General features: G+C 49.7%; 1 protein-coding gene and 1 pseudogene across 4 annotated transcripts; one reads left to right on the forward strand and one right to left on the reverse strand.

Moving 5' to 3' along the window:
• Positions 1-8701: 8701 nt before the first annotated feature.
• Positions 8702-8801, reverse strand: LOC112424622 (U6 spliceosomal RNA; annotated as a pseudogene).
• A 2938-nt stretch (positions 8802-11739) lies between these two features.
• Positions 11740-13681, forward strand: LOC105469533 (ARF like GTPase 4D). Of its 4 annotated transcripts, none has more exons than XM_011720717.2 (2): positions 11740-11865; positions 12419-13681. In XM_011720717.2, exon 2 carries the CDS (start codon positions 12482-12484, stop codon positions 13085-13087), a length of 606 nt encoding a protein of 201 aa, XP_011719019.1. In that variant the 5' UTR covers positions 11740-11865; positions 12419-12481; the 3' UTR covers positions 13088-13681. The 4 variants fall into 4 exon arrangements, with proteins under 4 accessions (XP_011719019.1, XP_011719008.1, XP_011718998.1 ...); XM_011720706.2 differs by having other exon boundaries at positions 11740-11838; positions 12410-13681; XM_011720696.2 differs by having other exon boundaries at positions 11756-11865; positions 12410-13681.
• Positions 13682-18755: the final 5074 nt, after the last annotated feature.

Consider the following 18755-nt stretch of genomic DNA (forward strand, 5'->3'; position numbering starts at 1 on the left):
ACTTCTGTTTCTGTGATCGAGGTGAAGTATACAAGTGGTCCCCAGTAGCCACAGACTGGGAGAAATGACACAAAGATAGTATTTTGTGTAAGAAGAGGAGTACATGTTTCAGAATCCCTGAAACACCTGTAACGAGCAGGCAGGCCGAGAGAAGTGACAACATATGTCCTTATAAAGATTTAGAGGCAAATGTTTAGAGCAGCATTATTTGAACAGCTCTGAACTGAAAACTACTCAAATGTCCATCAGTGGGTGAACGGACAAACAAAATGTGATATTCAGGAAAAAAACATAATGGTACAACATAATGGCATATGCCACAATGGTGATGAACCTCAGAAACATTACGCTCAGAGAAAGACATCAGTCAGACACAAAAGACCACATATAGTATGATTCCCTTCATATGAAATGCCAGGAAAGGGAACTCTGTAGACATAAAATAGATCAGAGGTTAACTCAAGATGAGGGTGGGAGTGGGCAATGACTGTGTAGGGGAGGCAAAACTTTACCTCTATCCCCTTAGGGTCCCTGCTGGGTCTGAGACTGAAACTGACATCAGATAGATTAGCAGGAGGAATGCATAGACACTCAATGTAAGTTTTACATGACACGGGAGCCCTCATAAGGAAATGAAAACCCAAGTCCACGATCATATATGTGCATTTGTTCTTGTTATTTTCTGCCTCCCCCTCCACTTGCCATTCTTCTCTCTCCTGCTGTTTTGTACTGCATAGAGCTGCCTAAGGGTAGCCAGCCAAACAGCAGCCCCTCTTGCAGCAGCTGGTCACAGGGCTGCCCCTGCTATTCATCCTGTGCCTCATGGGTAACATGTTATGCCCATGTCCAAGGTATAGAAAAGTGGACCCAGAGCCAGGGAGAGGTGGTAGGGACCCTTGGGCGGGGCAGGGGGTGCTTATTGAGTCACCTTTAGGGGGAGAGGGTGGAAGCAAGCACTTTTGACAATCCTGTGTCTGCCCTGTTTCTGGAGAGGCAGATGCAGAGAGCAGGTCAGAGGGAATTTGACTGGACAGGAAGTTGGGGGGTTGAGGGTAGCCATTGCATATAACCAAGCCTGTTACTCATTTCTTTGGTATCCAATGTCATTGTGACATGCTCTAGAAACCTCTGTCAAAATAGTGGTCTTCCTAATGATACTAAACAACAACTGAGACTGTTTATTGAGTTTGTGAAATCAAGGAGTGGCTGCTCTTCTAGAAGCAGTGAGTTGATGTCTGTTCTAACATTGTTCTGAGACAAAGAAACCTTTTTATACTTTAACGTCCACGGGTCAGAATTTCGCAGATCATATATTTGCACGTAGCAGAGAATATGCTCTTTTAATAAAAATCCAGAAATTTGTTGTGCACGTTATTTAATAGAGAATAATATCAGATTATTCCTGCACTTGTCCATTCATGTCACAGGTGGACCTGGGAGTAACACGTGGCACCCAAACAGATCACCAGAGTTCACACATATTCCACCTGCCCTCCCTGCATAAGAGTACAACTCCCTCCTCCTGATAATGGATCAGGGTCATTAATCCCTGCCAAGATGGTGACTGCTACAGCCTGCTAGTTCAACCTGTCCAGCCATGGCTGCAGCTTGAAGGCTTGAAGTTCAATGGGACCCACTTCTGTTTCCACCCTTTCTTTCTTTTATTTTTATTTTTATTTATTTGAGACAGGGTCTGGCTCTGTCACCAAGGCTGGAGTGCAGTGGTGCAATCACGGTTCACTGGAGCATCCAATAGCCGTTAGGAGGCTATTGGCCCGGGGCAGGCGTGAACGGGGAAGATCAGGCTCTGGGTGGGAGGACACCACAGGGCGGGGTGACTGGCGGGGTGCTCTGGGGGGGAAGATGGCGTCAAGGCCCCAAGCAAGGTTGGGATAGATTTTCTCTCTGAGACACAGACTGCCGCCTGTAGCGTCAGCATTTACCATTCCCGTCCTCCTTCCTAACACAACAGCTGAGACGGGAGTTTATGTCTCTTTTATTTGATTTCAGAAAAGCAAGAAGGTATCGTAGATCCGATAGCGACACTCAGTCAGTCATGCTCCCCCTGCAGGACGGAAAGCGGGATGGCAGGGACTGCCTGGTGAACAACCAGGTCAAAAAATATAAACTGTGCCTTTCCCAGTGCCAGCCTTGGGTCCGAGGGCTCTACGTGCATTATCTCATTTAATTCACTCAACAACCCTAAGAGGTGGGCATTATTGTTAGCCACGGCCAGGATTAGGGTGAGGCCAGTCCTCTAGGTTCGAATTTCAGGGGGTGCTCCTCCAGAACCCTTCAGTAATCAAAATAAATAATAGTTCAATGCAATATATCTTACCTCGATGATAAGATAATCAAGACATTTATCTGGATTGCTAAGTCTTTTGGTGCCTCTTACTTTTTTTTTTTTTTTTTTAACCTCTCAGCTAGTGTTTCCCTCATTTCACTTTACCCCAATCTCCACCGTGTCATTGTCATCTCCATTCTATTACCCTGTGAAGTGCAATATGGCAGCCACCCACCTCGGCCTCCCAAAGTGCTGAGATTATAGGTGTGAGCCACTGAGCCTGGCCTATCTATCTATCTGTCTGTCTACCTATCTATTTTTTTTTTCTGAGACTGAGTCTCGCACTGTTGCCCGGGCTGGAGTGCAGTGGCGCTGTCTCAGCTCACTGCAACCTCCGCCTCCCGGGTTTAGGCGATTCTCCTGCCTCAGCCTACCAAGTAAGTAGCTGGGACTACAGGCGCGTGCCACCACACCGGACTAATTTTTTTTTTTTTTTTTTTTTTTTTTGTGAGACGGAGTCTTGCTCTGTCACCCAGGCTGGAGTGCAGTGGCCGGATCTCAGCTCACTGCAAGCTCCGCCTCCCGGGTTTACGCCATTCTCCTGCCTCAGCCTCCCGAGTAGCTGGGACTACAGGCGCCCGCCACCTCGCCCGGCTATTTTTTTGTATTTTTTAGTAGAGACGGGGTTTCACCGTGTTAGCCGGGATCGTCTCTCGATCTCCTGACCTCGTGATCCGCCCATCTCGGCCTCCCAAAGTGCTGGGATTACAGGCTTGAGCCACCGCGCCCGGCCTACACCGGACTAATTTTTTTGTATTTTTAGTAGAGATGGGGTTTCACCGTGTTAGCCAGGATGGTCTCCATCTCCTGACCTCATGATCCACCGCCTCGGCCTTCCAAAGTGCTGGGATTACAGGCTTGAGCCACCGCGCCCGGCCATATCTATCTATATTTTGAGACAAGGTTTCCCTCTGTTGTCCAGGCTGGAGTGCAGTGTTACAATCACGGTTCACTCACCATACACCAAGATAAATGCCAAGTGGGTCAAAGATTTCAAAGTGAAAAAAATGGAACTATAAAAGTATATAAGGGCCAAGACCGGGTCCGGCGGCTGACGCCTGTAATCCCAGCACTTTGGGAGGCCAAGGAGGGCGGATCACAACGTCAGGAGTTGGAGACCAGCCTGGCCAATGTAGTGAAACCATTTCTTCCAAAAATAAAAAAATTAGCTGGGTGTGGTGGCATGCGCCTGTAGTTCCAGCTACTCAGGGGGCTGAAGCAGGAGAATCGCTTGAACCTGGAGGTGGAGGTTGCAGTGAGCCAAGACCATGCTACTGCACTTCAGCCTAGGTGACAGAGTGCGACTCCAACTCAAAAAACAAAACAAAACAAAACTATATAAGGGCCAAGCACGGTGGTTCATGCCTGTAATTACAGCACTTTGGGAGGCCGAGGTGGATCGATCGCTTGAGCCCAAGAGTTTGAGACCAGCCTGGGCAATATAGCAAGACCTCGTCTCTACAAATAATTTTTAAAAATAAAAATAAAAATTGTAAAAAAATGGACCCAAAAAAAGTATAGAGGAGGCCAGGGGTGGTGGCTCATGCCTGTAATCCCAACACGTTGGGAGGGCAAGGTGGGAAAATCACTTGAGCCCAGCAATTCAAGACCAGCCTGAACAACATAGAGATACCCTGTCTCTATGAAATAATAATAATAGTCCGGGTGTGGTGGCTCACGCCTGTAATCCCAGCACTTTGGGAGGCCGAGGTGGGTGGATCACCTGAGGTAGGAAGTTCGAGACCAGCCTGACCAATGTGGAGAAACCCCGTCTCTACTAAAAATACAAAATTAGCCAGGCGTGGTGGCACATGACTGTAATCCCAGCTATTCAGGAGGCTGAGGCAGGAGAATCACTTGAACTCAGGAGGCGGAGGTTGTGGTGAGGCGAGATGGTGGCATTGCACTCCAGCCTGGGCAACAAGAGGGAAACTCCATCTCAAAATAAAATAAAATAAAATAAATAATAATAATAAATAAATAAATAATTAGCCAGGCATGGTGGTGTGCACCTGTGGTCTTAGCTACTCAGGCAGACTGAGGCGGGAGCATCACTTGAGCCCGGGAGGTTGAGACCAGCCTGAACAACATAGTGAGACACCATCACTATTAGAAGGAAAAAATGTAGTAAAATATGAAGCTTTTTTCTTTCTTCTTCCCTCTCTCTCCACTTGTCACGATGTTTTTCAGTTTCTATTTTATGGTCGCACTCCTCAGGCACAGGACACAGGTAGGAGAGTGCAGACTCTTGCAGGAGCCCAGAGGCCCTCTGTCCCACAACTTAGGATTGTCCCTGTGACCTCAAAACTCACTAGTCAAGTAGGAGGTCTGAGCTCCCAATGGGGGTAACCAGTCATCCAGTTTGCTAGGGGATTAGGGGTTTCCTGGAATATGGGACTTTGAGAACTAAAACTGGCAAGGTTCCAGGCGATCAGGGAGAGTTGGTTACCCTAGAGCTCTGACCTGTGCCAGACCTCAGAGTGACCTCCAAATTTTGGGGGAAACCATCCTGACATAGTTCACAGGTGGCTTTCCCCAAGGGTGGCACATGCTGAAACGATGTGGTCGGGGGGATGCAGCTGGTTTTCAGTGGTCTCCAAAGCCCACAGAGAGGCAGAGGAGCCCCCCCACCCCACCAACTATTGGCTTATTGCCTTTTACACACCAAGTCCCAAGAGCCCATAACACCTCTTTTGACCATCAGGGCCCTCAGGAAGTCCTGGCGACCCGGCCATGAAATCTGGCTCCAGACTGCTCATCTGGCTCTCCTGCTGAGACTGGGATATTCTCCTTTTACTCATACCTAAGAGCCTGGGAGTTTCCTTTTGTGTCCAATAAGGGCTAATCCTGGGTGGTCTATGACTACCTGTCTGCAAGGTCACAGAAGGACGTGACCTCCATCTCCTGTTGCTTTCCTGATGGCTTACTTGGTCTCCTGCAAGTTCTCCAGTGCCAGCTCAGTCCTTGTTCAACTCTACGGTTTCTGGAGAGAACCCTTCTTGGCACTGTCACCTCTGTTGAGATAACTCTCCTCGAAATCTCCAGCCCCCTTCTCTAGCCACCCCTAGACATTCCTCTTGGAAATCCCCAGGCTGTCTGAATTCCCTCTGGTCTCTCAGTCCTTGGATGCTGAGGGCCACTCCCTTTTCCTTCCTCAAGTCCTTACTTTCCTTGGCTTCAGGCACTTGCAGCTTTGTGGCCTTTTGTGGTTTTCCTTCTACCTCTCCAGACACTGCTTCTCCATCCTTCACTTCATTTCCTTGCCTTGAATGTGGAGATGCTCATGACAGTGTTATGGAACCACTTTCCTCCTCTCACCCCATTGCTCCCTAGGGAATTCCACCCATCTCAGGACTCTTGTGTCTGTTTCTCACTGACCACCCAAGGTCACTCCTCCAACTAAGGCCTCCCCTGAGCTCCAGACTCCTGAGCATATGGACTCTGGACATTTGTCCCCATATGGATAGCCTGCAGACATTACACCATGACTGCAACTGAGCTCTTGAAAACCTTCCCGGCCGGGCGCGGTGGCTCAAGCCTGTAATCCCAGCACTTTGGGAGGCCGAGGCGGGCGGATCACAAGGTCAGGAGATCGAGACCACAGTGAAACCCCGTCTCTACTAAAAATACAAAAAATTAGCCGGGCGCGGTGGTGGGCGCCTGTAGTCCCAGCTACTCGGGAGGCTGAGGCAGGAGAATGGCGGGAACCCGGGAGGCGGAGCTTGCAGTGAGCCGAGATCGCGCCACTGCACTCCAGCCTGGGCAACAGCGTGAGACTCCGTCTCAAAAAAAAAAAAAAAAAAAAAAAAAACAAACCTTCCCAAGTCCGAGCATGGTGGCTCTCGCCTGTGATCCCAGCACTTTGAGAGGCTGAGACAGGTAGATTGCTTGAGCCAAGTTTGAGACCAGCCTGAGCAACATGGTGAAACCCCGTCTCTACTAAAAATACCAAAATTAGCCGGGCATGGTGGCACACGCCTGTAATCCCAGCTACTCAGGAAGCTGAGGCAGCAGAATCACTTGAACCCAGCAGGCAGACATTGCAGTGAGCCGAGATCATGCCTGACCAACATGGTGAAACCCCGTCTCTACTAAAAACACAAAAATTAGCTGGGCGTGGTTTCGGGTGCCTGTAATCTCAGCTACTTGGGAGGCTGAGGCAGGAGAATTGCTTGAACCCAGGAGGCGGAGGTTGCAGTGAGCCAAGATCATGCCACTGCACTCCAGCCTGGGTGAAAGAGCAAGACTCCATCTCAAAAAGAAAAAAAGAAAAAAAATTAGCTGGGCATGGTGGTGGGAGCCTGTAAGTCCCAGCTACTCAGGAGGCTGGGGTGGGAGGATCACTGAAGCCCAGGATGCAGAGGTTGCAGTGAGCTGAGATCACACCATTGCACTCCAGCCTGGGCCATAGAGTAAGACCCTGTCTCAGAAAAATAAAAAATAAAAAATCTTCCCCACCCTGCAGCCCTCTCCTGCCTTCCTCAGTCAGTGTTCCCTGGACCTATTAGACCCTCTGTAAATAAATGGAAAATGTCATCAAAATTAGAGTTTCTGCTCAAATAGTGTTCATTTTAATTTGGTATCACTCACACACTAAAAACTCGAAGAGGGTGTATTTTCTACCTCCAACCTGAAACTGTAGGAAAGGCCCTGTCTGAAAGGAGACTTCGGAAGCCGACCAAGGACCGTGAATAACTTCATCCCGGACGACTCCGCTTTTCTTCAGCAATCAGGCAGTGACAAATATATCCACCAGGGGGCAGCATCTACTTATTTCTAGCCCTTGACTCCACCCTGGGACTTGATTTTGGGGTGGTTGCCAGGGAAAGAGCTCCTGGTTGGGGAGAAGGGTATCCCACATTTTTGTCCCACACTCATACTTAGCGATAGGCTGGGTTTTCTCCATTTTGTTCATGAGGAAACAGAACTGGGATTGAAACATGGGCCTTCGTGATTCCCAAGCTGATAACTGCTCCGTGGCGTCCATTCCCCCACCCCACCCCCTACTCCTGCAGACTCCTCTTTCCCTCGTTTGTTTACGAAGACAGGTACTTGGCTAATATGCTACAGAGACAAAGATGTTCTCAGCCACTTCCTAGGCAAGCTCCACTCATCCCCCTACCCTCCCTTACTTCAGAGCATGGACTATTACGGGTAAAGGACCTGGAGACATCTAAAGCCCTTCATTACAGGATAAGGAAACCGAGGCTCCCAGGCGGGGAAGTGACTTTTTTTTCTTTTTCTTTTTCTTTTTCTTTCTTTTCTTTTTCTTTTTTTTTTTATTGAGACAGAGTCTCGTTCTGTCGCCCAGGCTGGAGTGCAGTGGCACAATCTCGGCTCACTGCAACCTTCGCCTTCCCGGTTCCAGCTATTCTCCTGCTTCAGCCTCCCGAGTAGCTGGGACTACAGGCGCGCGCCACCACGCCCTGCTAATATTTTTGTATTTTTAGTAGAGACGGGGTTTCACCATGTTGGCCAGGCTGGTCTTGAACTCCTGACTTCAGGTGATCTGTCCGCCTCAGCCACCCAAAGTGTTGGGATTATAGGCGTGAGCCACTGCGCCTTGCCAGAAGTGACTTTTTACTTTTTCAAGCCACTCTTTTATGAGGGATGGAAGGATGGGACTCATGCACTGACTCTCAGTCCAGTGTTCCAGCATGCCCTGAGGGCAACCTCTGTCTCCAGTGTCATCCCCATCTTTGGTCTCTGTTTTTCTCCTTTAAGTTCCTTCTCTCCAACAAAGGCCTGAGAGTTCTATACTACTTAGACACTGCCTAGAAATGCAGGGTTTGTAGGAATTCCTGGCCAACCCAGTATCAACAGAACTCCCAAGGGCCCAAGGACCCCAGGCTAGGAAACTCCCATGCTAAGGGTGGAGGATTGGTTCTCATACTCAGGGAGCCCTCTGAGTACATTTTTTCCATCATGCATTCATTAATTCACACAAGATTTTCTGACTGCCTATGTGTGCCACGCATGGTGCTGGGCATGGTAGAGCTACAGATAAGAACCAGCTGCTGCCCTTGATCACTTAGTCTGGTGGAGGAGACAACTCTGAGGAAGAATGATGCTTATCTGACTCAGTGTCACTTAAACTTTGGCTCAGCGTCACCTCTTTGAAAGGTTCTCCTGCACACTCTTCCACTAATCTAAAGTAGTTCTCTAGCCACATGTGGTGGCACGCGCCTGTAATCCCAGCTGCTCAGGAGTCTGAGGCGGAGGATCTCTTGAGCCAAAGAGTTCAAGGCTGCAGCAAGCTATGGTCTCGCCACTGCACTCCAGCCTGGGTGACAGAGTGAGACCTTGTCTGTAAAAAAAAAAAAAAAAGCATTTGTATTTTAATTTTGAAAAAAATAAAATATGGAATGCTTCATGAATTTGCATGTTATCCTTGCACAGGGGCCATGCTAATCTCTGTATCGTTCAAAAAATAATGATTGCTTAATGTACAAATGTTCAGATGTTCTCTGCAGGGATTAGTGTAGGCCCATAGCTTAGTGATGCCTGGACGAGCTGGGCCCCTTTCTTTACCCCTCCCCAGCCCCACCTTCGCCTTCCCATTTGTTCATTAACACCTTCTCTGGCAAACATGAAAGACGGAAGGGTGGGGTAGGATTGTCAGTTTCATTTCCTTTATCAGATAAGTGACAATTTATATCTTGGGTGTGAGTCCCAAGATATATTATAGGAGCCATGTTAAAGAAGCTTCAAAGAAGCGAATATTAGGGTATTCATTTCTTTACATGTTAAAGAAATCTTCAAAGATTGTGGAAGAAACAAGATAACTTGTGTGTTTTCAGTTTCTGTGTGTTTTCAGTCTCATAGCCATTGCAAATTTGTTCAAAGCCATGTTTGGCCAGTTTCTAGCTGGACGACCTTCAACAAATTACCTAACCTTTCTGTGCTTCAGATTCTTCTTTTTAGACTAACCATACTTACTTCATGGGCTTGACTTGTGTATTAAAAAAGGAAAAGTAAGCAAAGTTCCTAGACCAGAGCCTAGCATGCAGTGGCCACTCAACAGTGCAGTGGTTCTCAACTGCTGGGCCTGTTCCGTCTTCCCCTCTCCTAATTTCACCATGCTCGGCTCTGTCTCCTGTACATTAGCTGCTGCTGCAACCTGTCACCCTCCAACTTGGGGTGTAACAAACTAATTTCCTAAGGTCTTAGACTAATTTCCTGAGGTCTTTAGGGATTTGGGGAGGCTCCCTGCATTGCTGGGGAAACCAGGTGGCTGGTTTTGTAGTGGAGGGGGGAAGAAGGAGGTGGCAAGGCATGCTGGTGACAAACAGATGGGAAGCTTATTTATCAGCACTTGATTGAGGCGGGTGGGCAGGAAAAGGCTGGGCCCTGCTGTCTGGCAATGACTTCCCTTCTCCTTTTTCCAATCCCTCTCACATATAGCCCTTAAAAAGGTTAATACTGAATTACACAATAAATAAAATAATCCAACCTCCAGGCAAAAATAGGAATATTACAGTTATAACTGGCCACGTGCAGTGGCTCACGCCTATAATCCCAACACTTTGGGAGGCCAACGCAAGCGGATCACCTGAGGTCAGGAGTTTGAGACCAGCCTGACCAACGTGGAGAAATCCCATCTCTACTAAAAGTACAAAATTAGCTGGGCGTGGTGGCACATGCCTATAATACCAGCTACTCGGGAGGCTGAGGCAGGAGAATTGCTAGAACCTGGGAGGTGGAGGTTGCAGTGAGCCGAGATCACACCATTGCACTCCAACCTGGGCAACAGAGCAAGACTCCGTCTCAAAAATAAATAAATACATGAATACATAAAGTTACAATCTACAATTTCATTCTTCTTTGATTTGCCCTCTCCCCTCCCCCACCTAATCCCTGTTGTCCTTTTGGTCACACTGCCCCTTTGTGGCATCTCCTTCCTTTCAGGGCTGCCCAGACTCTAGCAGGCTGCAGTGGCTGGGGAGACCCCACTCATTCCTGTGCCCCTCCTAACCAGTCCTAGATAGGGCTAAAGAAAGTCTATAAACCTTTCCAGAAGCTTCCAGTTGACACATTCTGTCTCTCCTCTGAAATCCTACAAGTGCTATCTCATGATTTACAAAGACCCAATACATGTGCTGTCTCATTCTGTCACTGCCAGTCTTAAGTCTTAAGCCCTCTGAGGCCTGGTTCTACAGCCGAGACATTCTCTATTTCTCTACCATCTCTTTGTCTCATTCAGAGCACACAGTATGAATGAGGTCAATAAATACACTGTTTTTGTTTTTGTTTTTGTTTTTGAGACGGAGTCTTGCTCTGTTGCCCAGGCTGGAGTGCAATGGCATGATCTCAGCTCACTGCAACCTCCGCCTCCTGGGTTCAAGCGATTCTCCTGCCTCAGCCTCCCCAGTAGCTGGAATTACAGGCGCCCTCCACCACACCCGGCTAATTTTTGTATTTTTAGTAGGGACGGGGTTTCACCATGTTGGCCAGGCTGGTCTGGAACTCCTGACCTCAGGTGATCCGCCCACCTCGTCCTCCCAAAGTACTGGTATTACAGGTGTGAGCCACCGTGCCCGGCCCAATAAACACACTGTTTTTTGTTTTGTTTTGTTTTGTTTCGAGACAGAGTCTCGCTCTGTCGCCCAGGCTGGAATGCAGTGGCACGATCTCAGCTCACTGCAACCTCCACCAGCGGGTTCAAGCGATTCTCCTGCCTCAGCCTCCCGAGTAGCTGGGATTACAGGCACCCGCCACCACGCCCGGCTAATTTTTGTCTTTTTATTACTGACGGGGTTTCACCCTGTTGTCCAGGCTGGTCTGGAACTCCTGAGCTCATGTGATCTGCCTGCCTCAGCCTCCCAAAGTGCTGAGTTTACAGGTATGAGCCACTGCGCCTAAACATACTGTTGAGTGTAACCTTAGATAAAGTCATTCAACCCTTTTATCTGTAAAAGGCAGACAACAGTCCCTAACAGGCTATTGTAGATAATGGGCTTACCACTATGAAGCAGCTGTTTTATGGGGCTCTAGGTTCACACAGGTTTGACAATTGAATTATGAAAGATAAAGGAGAAAGGCTTGTCAGCCTCTCCGAGTAGATCCTTTGGCCGAAGGAGTGTCCATGTGGGGTGGTATCTCTGCCTGATGGAGGGGGATGCGATGGTAGTGCGAATATTAGGGTATTCATATCTTTCCTCCCGAGTCAAACGTTGCCAGCCACGTTCCTTTCGCCTCTCCCACCCTCCGGTCCAGATTAATTCCAGGTTTAATTCCAAATATTAGAATGTGGTAGAAAAGGTCAAATAGAGTAGCCACGGATTGAGCAAGCGTCCCTCCGCGTGTGGTGGGGGATGCAGCGCTCGTAGCTCCACGCTCCGCCCCGCCGCCGCTGGTTGGTCTGCGCCTTGTGACGTCACACGCGGGTTTTTAAGGCCGAACCCTAGGCAGGCTCTGCAGAGGCAGCGGTGGAGGTGCGCTGGGTACCCGCAGGGTTTTCGCGGGGCGGCTGCGGTGTTGGACCGGGAAAGGTACGAGGAGAGCGCGGCTCACGAGAGGTAAACGGACACTGCAGACCGTGCTGAGGCGGCGCCGCTGCGGGGCCGCTGGAGCTGGGGTCCGCTATCGGACGAGGACTGGCGGCCAGGGGAGTGTCGTGGGGCGGTGGGCCGGGGGTCGCAGAGTAAGGAAGGGCACTGTGTCAACAGCTTGGGGCTGCTGAGGGCGGGTGGGAGCCGCACTCAATCTCCGGTCTCAGCGTCTGCACCCTAACTCTTAGTTTGGGGCACTGCCGACTTCCCCCTTCCCGCGGGGATCTTGCCTGGGGGATGGCGCCAGTAGCTCTGAGAAGAGGCTGTAGGATCGAGCCCTCACCCCCCACTTGAGTGGCCCAGGACCTGGAAGTCTCTTTAGGTCCCATCGCCCCCCTCACGACCCCCCAGGGAGTGGGGAAACACCTCTGTTATACCTTAAAAAAAAAAAAAGGAAAGGAATTTTAAAAAGGAAGGATGGGCGGCTGATTTAGGAAGGGATCATGAAGTTGCAGATCTTGTGTGTATATTAAACGTCTCCTTTTTGTCCCATGACCTTTTATTGGTTCAGATAACCCAGCTGTGCTCCCTGGAACCTTCAATTTCAAGGCCTCCCTGCCTCTACTAGGCGCCTTAGTTCACTATGGGGAACCACTTGACTGAGATGGCGCCCACTGCCTCCTCCTTCTTGCCCCACTTCCAAGCCCTGCATGTCGTGGTCATTGGGCTGGACTCTGCTGGGAAGACCTCCCTCCTTTACCGCCTCAAGTTCAAGGAGTTTGTCCAGAGTGTCCCCACCAAAGGCTTCAACACCGAGAAGATCCGGGTGCCCCTCGGGGGATCGCGTGGCATCACCTTCCAAGTGTGGGACGTCGGGGGGCAGGAGAAGCTGCGACCACTGTGGCGCTCTTACACCCGCCGGACAGACGGGCTGGTGTTTGTGGTGGACGCTGCGGAGGCCGAGCGGCTGGAGGAGGCCAAGGTGGAGTTGCACCGAATCAGCCGGGCCTCCGACAACCAGGGCGTGCCAGTGCTGGTGCTGGCCAACAAGCAGGACCAGCCCGGGGCACTGAGCGCTGCTGAGGTGGAGAAGAGGCTGGCAGTCCGAGAGCTCGCAGCCGCCACTCTCACTCATGTGCAAGGCTGCAGCGCTGTGGACGGTCTGGGTCTGCAGCAGGGCCTGGAGCGCCTCTATGAGATGATTCTCAAGAGGAAGAAGGCAGCTCGGGGTGGCAAGAAGAGACGGTGACCCGAGCCCCCCTCGCTCGAGACCCCACCTGGTAGGGGTCTGCACACTTGGACAGCAGGGTGGGGCCAGCCTGTGACCTCTCAGTCAGACTGGGGTGCAGGACCTGTCCACCTCAGTGAAGGAGAGAGGAGAATGGGGGGTCCTGGTTTGGCGCCACATTAGGGTGGGGATGGGAGATGGGATGTCTTTGCACATCTCTCTCTCATCCTCTCTGGAGAAGTGGGCGCTGCAGGACTGTGGAGACGTAAATGTAAACTGTGACTCTACCTCGACCCTGTTTCTTGTTTTTCTTCTCTGGCTTTTTAATTGGATGCGTTTTGGGTGGTGGGGGATGGAAAGTGGCTTGGAGAATGTGTTTGGGATGAAAGAACTATCTCCCCGTCCTCTGTCCCCCAACTGGGGAGTCTCCCCAAGCTGCTTTTCTAGGGATACCAGTCACATGGTTTTTATTTTTGTGTTTGTGAAAGTGCCAAGAACCCCTTCCCACATTTGTAGATCCATGACCCTTTTTATAAGCCGTGTATGTCCTCTGTATTATTGTTATTAACTGTTTTTTAGCATTTGCCTGTAAGTTATTAAAGACTGATAACTGTAGCTCTTACCTTGGTCTGGGGCATTTTCCTCTCCTTATCTTGTCCCAGAGACAATTCAAGATTTCTATTTGGGGTTGTGGTGCAGGGGGAGGGAGATTTATCTTGAAGCTGAATTTGCAAAGCAAGCACTTATAAAAATTAGATTGTGTGTTATGGGATGGCTCGTGAAAATTATAGGGGGGAGTTGAAAACCCCTCAAGCTATTGCCTGATCTCTGTAGTTTTTTGGGTGGGATCACTTCCTTTTTCTCTGATTTAACACCCCTCCCCTCATCCTCTGGGTCTTACTTGTCCCTTACATCAACAGCTCCTTGCAGATTTAACTTCAAATTTTGCTAGTCTGAGCTGTTCCTAGGTTCTTGACCTTGGTGACACCTAAGTCTATGTAGGTAAATCCTCGAAGAGCCATTCTGTTCCCATCTTCCCCACTTCCCCAGTCTTAGGTTGGTTTGATTTTTTTCTTCCTTGTAGGAGGTGGTAAGAATGGAAAGTAATTCCTCCCTGGCCTTAAGTCACCTCTGTGTACTCAATCCTGCTGCCTGGCTCACTGGCATGATGGTAGCGGCTGGTGCTGGGAAGGCCTAGGCTGGATTGAGCCAGCCTGGCCCTGGTGACTAAGCCATGAGTTTTCCAGCTCTGGGAATGATCGCTCTTCTTATGAGAGGGGCAGAAGTAGTAGCTGTTTGTGCTTGGTGGCAGAGAGGACTGCTGGACATACACCCTCCAGCCTCCAAGATAGAAGGGGGAAGACATAAGCCCCCAATATTTGTGGTGATTGTAGGAATAAAATGTTAACATTGCAAGGGCTTCAGTGCCCCTACTCACCAGCACCAGGGCCAGCTATGTCTGATAACACAGAACACTTAGATCCTCTTAATCTTCTGGGTAGGAGCAGTAAAAACTAAGCACAAGGCCGGGCATGGTGGCTCATACCTGTAATCCCAACACTTTGGGAGGCTGAGGCAGGAGGATGGCTTGGGCCCAGGAGTTCAAGACCAGGCTGGGCAACATAGGGAGACCATATTTTAAAGAAAAAAAAAAACAAGCACAATTCTTTCCAGTTGCCCAGACCTCCAGTCACCCCCTGCCACTCTTTGTGCAAACACAGAATCCCCAGAGCAGGTTCAGCGTTCTCCACACCCCGCTTCTCCCCAACTCTGTCTCCTTCGGAATCAAATGAAAGGACCTGGGGAGAAAGAGAAGGTGCCAACAACCCCCACTTCTGGGGAAGGTTTCCTAAAGAACTTGTTTCTTCCTACCCAGCACTGCCAGAAGCTCAGATTTTGTCCCCTCCCCATCCCTGTAGCTGGCAGGATGGGGGTGGGTGTGCATTGATCCGGAAGGGTGCCCAAGTGTGCGTCAGTGCTGGGGCCTGCTTGACAGAACTGCTGGGCTGGTTCTGCTGGGAACATGTGCTACCTGCCCCTCCCCCAGACACACCTGTGACTCCTCTCCCAGTCTTTCTGGGGCACAGTCCTATAGCCCAGGGACAGGTTGAGGCCCCAGTCCAGGCTGGAAAGGAACTGGCCAGAAATGACCCTCTGTCCTGCCAGGAAAGCTTTCCTCCCCATCCCTCCACACCCAGATTATGCTCTTTTGTCTTAAAATCTTCAAGGATATATTTTCTTTTTTTTTTTTTTTTTTTTTTTTTTTGAGATGGAGTCTGGCTCTGTCGCCCAGGCTGGAGTGCAGTGGCCGGATCTCAGCTCACTGCAAGCTCCGCCTCCCGGGTTTACACCATTCTCCTGCCTCAGCCTCCGGAGTAGCTGGGACTACAGGCGCCCGCCACCTCGCCCGGCTAGTTTTTTTGTATTTTTTAGTAGAGACGGGGTTTCACCGTGTTCGCCAGGATGGTCTCGATCTCCTGACCTCGTGATCCGCCCGTCTCGGCCTCCCAAAGTGCGGGATTACAGGCTTGAGCCACCGCGCCCGGCAAGGATATATTTTCATTTCTTGTCACTCAGTGGACTTAGGTCTCCAGATTTGGGGGAAGAGGTGCAGAGGTATTCCCCCATCCCTAGCAGAGGGGCCTCCAAGATGTCAGCTCCTGATTCTGGCTCTTTCAACCACACTCCTTCCCTACCTGCTTAGAACAGGTATCTTCTGCTTCCCCATTCCCAGCCCTGGGGGTGGTCAAGGATTGTGGTCCACAGTAGGCCTTTGAATGTCCCAGGTTCTTCCCCAGTCCCTCTGGCCTGACTGTCCAGCTAGTGGTGCTAGAGGAAGATGGGGGCTGGTGTCAGAGAGAGATGGAGAAGCCAACTGCTCTGCCAGAGTAGTGGGGAGAGGGGTACACTGGGGAATTCTGAGTAGAAAGCCACAAATTGTGACCGGGTCAGAGTCAGGAGCTTAGGAATAATCCTCCTGCCTTGGCTCATCAAAGGGACTGGGGAGCTGGAAGGGAGGGGATTACTTCCTGTCTGCAGGATGAGAGAGGGAGAGAGAATCAGAACCTTTCACTCTCCAGTCCTGCCCAGATATTCCGCATTTTGAACTCAGGGCAAGGGCAAGGAATGAAGGCATGATCAGGGTGGAGGGTGAGGTTGTACTTACCCTGTACTGGCTTCTCTATTAAGTAGGATTTCTTCGAGACCCTGGCATGGGTGCTGAGGAGATCTTCCCTGGGGGCCAGGAGTGGTGTGGCTGAGGCTAGATGCCTGTGAAGTTGAAGGAAACCTGCTGTAGACCCAGAGTTCCAGAGTTGAGGCTTTTTTTTTTTTTTTTGCTCTGTTGTCCAGGCTGGAGTGCAGCAGTGTGATCTTGGCTCATTGCAACCTCCACCTCCCAGGTTCGAGTAATTCTCATGCCTCAGCCTCCCAAGTAGCTGGGATTATAGGCATGCACCACCACGCCTGGGTAATTTCTGTATTTTTAGTAGAGATGGGGTTTCACCACGTTGGTCAGCCTGGTCCTGAACTCCTGACTTCAAGTGATCTGCCTGCCTCAGCCTCCCAAAGTGCTGGGATTACAGGTGTGAGTCACCATGCCCAACCCCAGAGTTGAGGCTTTCTTCTGAACTGCCCTTCCCCATCCAGCCACCCCTTCTTGCATAGGTTGGAATATAAAATCCAGATGGAAGCCTTCCCTTCCTGGACCTGCTCATCAGGAGGGCAAAGATGGCAGTGGTCCCCCACTTTCCCATGCCCTTTCCAGTCCTCTCCATGCTGCAAGGGCTCAAGGAAGACAGAGGAAGGAAAGAAGTCCCTAAGGCCCAGAGTGGGCAGTGACTTGCCCTCGGATACACAGCCACTTAGCAGTGGACCCAGCTCCTTCCTCCCAGGCTAGCTCTTTGTACTCCCAGGGCAGAGGATAGGAGGTAGGAGACAAGGAGCGAGCACAGTATCTCAGAGCTCAGATTCCCCCCTCCCTCTTTCCTCTCCTTGATTAGATTAAGGACCAGCTTTCCACTCTCCCACTCCCCTTCCTGGGGAGTGAGAGCTTTATCTCCTAAGCCCAGCAGAGGTCTGGTCTCAAATCTGGCCAGAAGTTCCCATCCTGCCTTCATCCTGACCACGTGTCTTTCTTGAGATGGACACCTCCACCAGGGCCTGGGAAGTGCTGAGTTCTGCCCAAATGCTAGGAGCACACAGGACAGCATGTTCTCTAACACAAGCCTGTTTTGAATGGGGCCAGTGAGTAGAGGAAAGGGAGGGAGTGAGGGTGGCAAGGGAGACCTAGGCCAGCATTTGGCTGGAAAGGGTGAGCAGTGTGGCTGCACTTCATTTCCATTTCCAAGGCCATCTGTTGGTGAATTTGCGGGTGGATGCATGGGACCTCCTCCTCTGGATGAGCCAGAAGAGGGTATTCGCTGTTCCTTTAAAAAAACTTTTTGAACATGTTAGATATTCCTATTCTTTTTATTTTTTATTTTTGTAGAAACGTGGTCTTGCCCTCTTGCCCAGGGTGATCTTGAACCCCTGACCTCAAGCGATCCTCCTGCCTTGGCCTTCCAAAGCACTGGGACTACCAATACAAGCCACCACACCCAGCCATGTTCCTTTTTTTTTTTTTTTTTTTAATTTTTACTTTACCCTGAGAGTTTTCTGTTTGTTTTTGTTTTTGTTTTTGTTTTGAGACGGAGTCTCGCTCTGTCACCCAGGCTGGAGTGCAGTGGTGTGATCTCGGCTCACTGCAACCTCTGCCTCCCAGATTCAAGCGATTCTCCTGCCTCATACTCTGGAGTAGCTGGGATTACAGGCACGTGCCACCATGTCTGGCTAATTTTTTGTGTCTACTTTTGTAGACACAGGGTTTCACCATGTGACCAGGGTGGTCTCAAACTCCTAACCTCAGGTGATCCACCTGCCTCGGCCTCCCAAAGTGCTGGGATTACAGGCATGAGCCACTGCACCCAGCCAGTTCCTTCTTTTTAAAAAGAAAAATCTTCTCCCCTTCATTGGAAAAGTAATAGTTCTTATAGATCTCTATGTGGAAGAAATTTAAATTTAGAAAATGAAGAAACCTAATCTCACAACTTATTTAATGAAACATTCAAAAAAAGAAAAGAAAAGAAAATGAAGAAACAGACTGGGCATGGTGGTTCATGCCTGTAATCCTAGCACTTTGGGAGGCTGAGGCGGGTAGATCCCTTGAGCTCAGGAGTTCAAGACCGGCCTGTGCCACATAGCGAAACCCCATCTCTACAAAAAATACAAAAATTAGCCAGACATGGTGGCACATGCTTGTAGTTTCAGCTACTTAGGAGGCTGAGGCAGGAGGATATCCTGAACCTGGGAGGTCGAGGATGCAGTGAGCTGAGATTGTGCCACTGCACACTAGCCTGGGGGACAAAGTAAGGCCCTGTCTCCAAAAAAAAAGAAAGAAAGAAAGAAGAGAAAAAAGAAAACGAAGAAACTTTATAATCTTAACTTTAGAGCTAACGATTGTGAACAGGTTTTTATATATTCTTCTGGGAATTTTTTTCTCTGCATGTACAAAAGAGATATGTCTATAGAACGTACATGGAATGACATAAAGCAAACAGTTTTGCTTTTCTCATTTATATCTTGGACATTATTCCATGTATGCCATTATTCCATTGTAGCACTGCCATCTTTGCCCTCATGAGGAGGGGCT

Source organism: Macaca nemestrina, chromosome 17, assembly GCF_043159975.1.
Source record: "Macaca nemestrina isolate mMacNem1 chromosome 17, mMacNem.hap1, whole genome shotgun sequence".
Taxonomy (NCBI): domain Eukaryota; kingdom Metazoa; phylum Chordata; class Mammalia; order Primates; family Cercopithecidae; genus Macaca; species Macaca nemestrina.

What these genes read in the sequence shown, in the direction of transcription:
- LOC105469533 (XM_011720717.2), top strand. Translation starts at nt 12,482, where the DNA reads ATGGGGAACCACTTGACTGAGATGGCGCCCACTGCCTCCTCCTTCTTG.